Here is a 6,626-nt window from a genome sequence, read left to right on the forward strand (position 1 = left end):
AGTGTGAAGGACTGAAGGAACTGTCCAAGGTCCTGAAAATGCTGGAATGTTTCAGGACTTTAGACCTGTGGTTTCCAACCTTTTTAGGCTGTGTACCACTTGAGCCATTTTGTCATACCACTAGTACCCCTTCAGTCAAACCTAATGATGATTCTCCAAAACTATAATTTACTACAACTGACAATTAAATGTAAATTATTATTTAACCCCCTAGAACATTTAATTCTCAGGCATTTTATTTTTTCTGACTCAAATTAAACATAAAGATAAAAACATTGCCTTGAAAGTGAATAAGTAATTAAATAAATCAACAAGGTAATGGCAGATGCAGAAAAAGCAGTGTCCAAAATACATTGTATTGTCCAAAAATATATCAGAAACGAACCCAAATGAGCAAATTGTGAGATTTCATGTTTTAAACTGGATTCCATTTTGTGTAAATTCTGTGATTCCCTCTGCAATTTCTGAATTGGGGAAATCATAGGGCACTACATATYTCAGTTCTATTTTTATTTTTTACACACCTGGGAAAATTTTCTCATGTAACCCTGGTTGGGAATCATTGATCCAACAGTCTGCAACATTAAATTTTGATGATAAATTCAAAAATATAACTCRTTACATTTGGCACTCTGCATCTGCCTGATTTGGGACATATGTACATTCTGCATTTAAAACAYGCTTTTCCTTTTAGTGCTCACAGCTGCACTTTAAATATGAACWGATAGACTTACCATAGCAACTTTACCTTGCTAAAACTACTTAGACCCTCATTACAGTCTGCCTGCACTCTATATGTTATCTCTGGTTTGGTAGGTGTCCTATGTGAAAGCCATAGACATCTGGATGGCTGTGTGTCTTCTCTTCGTGTTCGCGGCGCTGCTGGAGTATGCAGCTGTTAACTTTGTTTCACGGCAGCACAAGGAGTTCTTCAGACTGAGGAGGAAGCTGAAAGAGCAGCAGCAGCGGCAGAGAACTGTGAGTACARCCCACCCACTCAGGCCCTCGGGCAGCTGTCACCTGCTATTCACTGCGCCCAGCTACGCAGGAGCAACAGTTCAAATGCATGCTGGGAAACACAGCCAGCAATGACCTGTAATTAATCCAAGTCACCTTATTTCACTCTTCAGAGTTTTCTCAGCTCTTATTGTTGGATGTTTCTGAGAGAAAAAGAGACATAACAGCAGAAAAACAGGCCAACACTACCTTATAATGTAAATAACTACCTAAATAAAATTGTGTGACTAATTTGAAAAAACAAAGACAAGGTTTGGTTTATGATAAAAGTTGTGTTATTTGTTCACTGTCAGCAGGGAAGCAGTGACAGTAAGGCGAAAGGAAACAACACAACAGGAAACAATCCTTCTCATGGCAGYCAGAGGTGCAGTGCCTGTGCCAGGGTACGTATGACAGTTTCTTGTTCAGGTCACATCACTGAAGTAGTATGGAAGGCCGCTCATTTCATTACCACGTCAATTCTTTGTTTACGTGTTGATCACGTGTTAGAAGTGACATGGTAATGAAATGAGCGGCCTTCCATAAAGTAGAGACACATTGGAAAGGCCACAACACAGTCTATTCCAAATGTGTGCCGCCATCTTGGTAGGTGCTAGTGGGCTTTCCTAATTACTGCTAGCATGGCAGCTGACCTGGTTGAGGAACTCAATGATTTGCTTTTAACTGTTCTAAGTATTAAAACATACACTTTAAAGAATGTTGTGATTCATATCTTTTTTTCTTTTACATAGTGTCTTGCTCCCTCTAGCAGCTGCTAGCGCTTGACAGTTATTTTTTTAAACATATTTTTATTACTTCATCATTTTGCATGGATTAACGATACGCCATTGGAAAATAAATATATATAAGCAATAAATTAAAATACCCTAAGTAACAAGTCAACAACATGAATACAATAAATAAACTTATACAAGGGTGGCCAACAGACTTTAGCATCAGTTTATATTACAACTCCTCAGCATTTACACTATCATTTTAGGGTTTTATTCATGATTATTGTGTACAGCACTTGGGTCAACTGTGTTGTTTTAAATTGCTTTTTATATAAACCTGGAATGGAATGGGTTATAAGTTTCAAGAAATGCATAAAAGACTGCCAAAATGTCCCAGAATAAGTCACATTTATTCCTTGAAATGTAAGTTATTTATTTATTTATTTTTTCTAAAAGCCAAGGTCAACATATTTTTGGTTTCATTTCCCCAAAAAACCTGACTCAACACATTTACTTGACAGAGTTGGTGGGAGGCTCATCACACTGTAATACATTAAGTCAAAAAAGATGGTCTCTATGTGTTTTTAGACTAAAGACACAACATACAGCACAAACAAGATGTTGAAAATGTGTGGCTTCAACATAATGTCACAGAGTAAAACTATATGTAGCACCTTGTAAGATGGCAGGCATGAACCTCACTTAGCTCTGTAAGCGGCCCTTCCAGTGTTTTCAGGTGGTTCAGATCTCAAAGCTCAAACTAAAGTGTCCTTTCKCGGGCTGTGTTTGTGTTTTCCAGGAGGAGGAGCTGGCACAACAGGGCTTCCTCTTCCAAAGCATAGGACTCGCTCTGTCAGCAGGGAGCGCTCCAGAAATGGACGCCACACCAGTATTTGCCGACTTGCCACCTGGTTTGGGGTTTTACGAAATACGGCGGCGCTTCGTTGAGAGAGCAAAGAGGATCGACACCATCTCCCGAGCCGTTTTCCCCATGAGCTTCCTCATGTTCAACGTCCTTTACTGGCTCACTTACAAAGTTCTTCGACATGAAGATGTTCAGCTCACAATCTGAAGATGTGCAGAACGAAGAACTTTGACTCTGTTAGACTTCCAGTTCTGGTCCAAAACTTTCACAGACTGAGAGTACCTKGACTGCACGTTGAACTGGGAAATTCTAGGATGTTAAAAGGAAATCTGTGGGTTTATTGATGATTATTTATTTTGATGCTTCTCAAAAAAATACACAATAATTTAGTGTAGATCAAGGGGGGGTCACAGTCAATGAAACAGCTCAAGGGCCGAACATCCAACAGATATTGTCATTATGTGTATTTATTTAAGATTTCAAATTTAATTTAAAATAAACTTATGAGCTGGATGTGGCCCCCGGGCCGCCAGTTGAATGGGCCAGGTGTAGATGCAATATAAGCCACAAGTGAGTCACTTTTACGGGACCATTTCTGTACATGCAGCCAATGATATACGTCCAGGTTGATATTTATTTACTGCACACTGATTCTTACAGGTTCTCTTGCTTGGTTTACAGCTTTCATTTATCCAACACGTTCCTACAGGTTGGACCGAAATAGAACCAAACGAAGTTATCACTACAATGAACTGCACTTCTTTCTCAACTTTATTTACAAACCTGATTATTCTACTGTACACTGAATAACTCTGAAATTAAAGTCAAATTTTACAGACATGACTATTTTATGAATTAACTATCAAGGGAATAAGAATAAAGACTAAAATACATTTTTCTTCAGGGTGTGTCTTGCTTATAATAAACACTTAAACTGCCACCCTTGATTATTAAACAGTGATGAAGGCAGAATGGCAATCTTGTTATTGCTGGTGTTCGACTGTTAATAAAATATCACATGAMCCACTGGATGWATTCGAATTAGCTTTTACAAATGATTAACTTTATTTTAAAAAATGTCAGCTGTGTCAAYAAGAGTATTCTCAGTTTACACATTTCATGTCATCTTAATGTTTTAATGTTCACATTTTGACTCTACTGAGCTGAAATCATTGCAACACAGCTTTAACCGTTAGTCCTTCAGCTTAGACCTATCTGACTGAAAACGATCACAATAACTGCTCTTACTTGGTAAAAAACACCAGAGACTGTCTCTAAAGCTTCTACAAACACGCCGACCTTACAGCATTTAGCTCCTTTAAGACCAGACTACCTGTGCACAAATCGCTGGAAATAACTCTGCTGTCAGAAACCAGCCTTTTTAAAAATAAATCTTGGTTTTAAATGCAGCTGCTGCATAAATATTTTATCTAAAGTGAAGCAGTCACATGCRTACACCAAACAGAGCTGCTCAAATGAATGAAATAAGTGTGAATAACTCATATTTCTTTTAGTGTGATGATCATCGATACAGAAATGTTATAGTTGCAAATATAAAATGCATTTCACTTTAGGAATTTATTATGGAACTCTCTCATAAATGAGATTTTTAATCTGTTATCAAAAACTCAAGCTAAATTGAAAGGCTCCTTGAAGGAAGGCATATYGTCTTACAATCATGCTGAAGATTTTAAACATTACAAAGTTAYAAGCTGCTTCCATGAAACCTTGTAAATGATAAATAGACGATAACAAATTTTACTGGATGATAAATTGTGTCAGAAATTATTGCGATGAATGATATTGTTGACCAGTTTAAACTAAAATAACAATATAACCTCTGTTTACGGAAGTTTACAATAAAATTTTACATAGTGTAAACAAAAAAATAAAGAACTGTCGGCAATCCCAAGGCATCGCCAGCTGTATGAAGGCATCAGAAAACTGGCCTGCTCACAGGCTTTCATGCTACAGAGGTTAGGAAACCATGTACCAAATACCTGATGCCAGAGTTCACTACTCTCTACTAAGAAGTAGAAAAGAGAAAAACACGAAGAAAACAAACAAACAAACAAACAAATGAAAATTGTCTTAAATTTATCTTTCTCACTTTAATTGATCATACAATTAACTGATTTCTTGTTTATTGTGACAGGCCTAATGATATACCAACTCATGCAATACAGAGAACCCTCACAAGATTTAGGGATTGGACAAGAAACTGAAACACCTGGTTTTAGACCACAATAATTTATTAGCATGGTGTAGGGCCTCCTTTTGCAGCCAATACAGCATCAATTCGTCTTGGGAATGACATATACAAGTCCTGCACAGTGGTCAGAGGGATTTTAAGCCATTCTTCTTGCAGGACAGTGGCCAGGTCACTACGTGATGCTGGTGGAGGAAAACGTTTCCTGACGCGCTCTTCCAAAACACCCCAAAGTGGCTCCATAATATTTAGATCTGGTGACTGTGCAGGCAATGGGAGATGTTCARCTTCACTTTCATGTTCATCAAACCAATCTTTCACCAGTCTTGCTGTGTCTATTAGTGCACTGTCGTCCTGATACACGGCACCACCTTCAGGAAACAATGTTTGAACCATTGGATGCACATGGTCCTCCAGAATGGTTCGGTAGTCCTTGGCACTGAGGTGCCCATCTAGCACAAGTATTGGGCCAAGAGAATGCCATGATACAGCAGCCCAAACCATCACTGATCCACCCCCACACTCCACTCTGGGCATGCAACAGTCTGGRTGGTAYGCTTCTTTGGGGCTTCTCCACACTGTAACTCTTCCAGAAGTGGGGAGAACAGTAAAGGTGGACTCATYAGAGAATAATAYGTGTTTCACATCATCCACAGCCCAAGAATTGCGCTCCTTGCACCATTGAAACCGACGTTTGGCATTGGCAAGAGTGACCAAAGGTTTTGGTATGGTGGCCCAGTCGTATATATTGACCCTGTGGAGCTCCCGACGGACAGTTCTGGTAGAAACAGGAGAGTTGAGGTGCACATTTAATTCTGCCGTGATTTGGGCAGCCGTGGTTTTATGTTTTTTGGATACAATCCCGGTTAGCACCCGAACATCCTTTTCAGACAGCTTCCTCTTGCGTCCACAGTTAATCCTGTTGGAYGTGATTCGTCCTTCTTGGTGGTACGCTGACATTACCCTGGAYACCGTGGCTCTTGATACGTCACAAAGACTTGCCGTCTCGGTCACAGACGCGCCAGCAAGACGTGCACAAACAATTTGTGCTCTTTTGAACTCTGGTATGTCACCCATAATGTTGTGTGCCAGTCTCTGCGTTGTGTTAATAACGACAGGCTCAGGGGTTCCAGGTCAGCCTAACTGATGGCATGTTTATTCTGCACAGAATGAAATTAAACATTTCAGCAGCACAWATTACACCCAGCCGACATCAGTTCACCCTTCCTCTATTACAGTCTACAACAGTGTTTTACCACAGTAATCAGCATTAAATGTTAATATAAATATCCAGGTTACAAATTTTAAATCTTAAAGTAAAATAAAGGAAACACACCACTGGCTGACCTCTGTGATTAATAACAGAAATGCATAACAACTTGCACATTGTTGAAACTAAATATATAAAACTTCAAAAATTAACAATAAAGTTCAATAAAAAATAAAAGAGAAACAACATACCTGCACAGAATGGAATTAAACATTTCAGCAGCCCAGAAAACACCCAGCCAACCTCTGTTCACCTGCCCATGACAAAGGAACCACACAAATAAATAAATAAATAAAAAACACTGCACAGAGCAGGAGGGCAGTCGACTTTTCACACGTGCTGGAACAATAACACTTGACAAAATATTTCCATTCTCCGCCAAACTTTATACACAAAAAATAAAGACACGTCTCAGAAACACATACATATTGTAAAACATTTTGTTCTCTACAGCAACTTTTAGACAGTAGAACAACAGAAGCCCTGCAAAAAACTCACCTTCCTCCATTACAGTCTGGAACAGTCTGGTGGTGAAGGAGGAAGTGGCATCAC

At 39.1% G+C, this 6,626-nt stretch overlaps 1 protein-coding gene and 1 long non-coding RNA gene across 3 annotated transcripts in view; one reads left to right on the forward strand and one right to left on the reverse strand.

The window, feature by feature from the left end:
• Nucleotides 1-3,493, forward strand: part of glra4b (glycine receptor, alpha 4b) — a 15,234-nt gene extending 11,741 nt beyond the window's left edge. Inside the window, exons 8-10 of one of the 2 annotated variants that reach the window (XM_014006794.1) lie at nt 817-978; nt 1,311-1,400; nt 2,530-3,493. In XM_014006794.1, the coding sequence (XP_013862248.1) occupies nt 817-978; nt 1,311-1,400; nt 2,530-2,802 (525 nt within the window). In that variant the 3' untranslated portion in view covers nt 2,803-3,493. The remainder of the gene's footprint in view (nt 1-816; nt 979-1,310; nt 1,401-2,529) is intronic. The other variant, XM_014006795.1, reaches the window with a different exon arrangement.
• The window catches only part of LOC106516436 (uncharacterized), an 8,356-nt gene extending 2,201 nt beyond the window's left edge, over nt 1-6,155 (reverse strand). Inside the window, exons 1-2 of the long non-coding RNA XR_001310101.1 lie at nt 6,144-6,155; nt 2,752-2,754 (exon numbers count right to left, since the gene is read on the reverse strand). This is a non-coding gene — a long non-coding RNA (uncharacterized LOC106516436). The remainder of the gene's footprint in view (nt 1-2,751; nt 2,755-6,143) is intronic.
• Between the last annotated feature and the right edge of the window lie 471 nt (nt 6,156-6,626).

Source organism: Austrofundulus limnaeus, unplaced genomic scaffold, assembly GCF_001266775.1.
Source record: "Austrofundulus limnaeus strain Quisiro unplaced genomic scaffold, Austrofundulus_limnaeus-1.0 Scaffold37, whole genome shotgun sequence".
Lineage (NCBI taxonomy): Eukaryota > Metazoa > Chordata > Actinopteri > Cyprinodontiformes > Rivulidae > Austrofundulus > Austrofundulus limnaeus.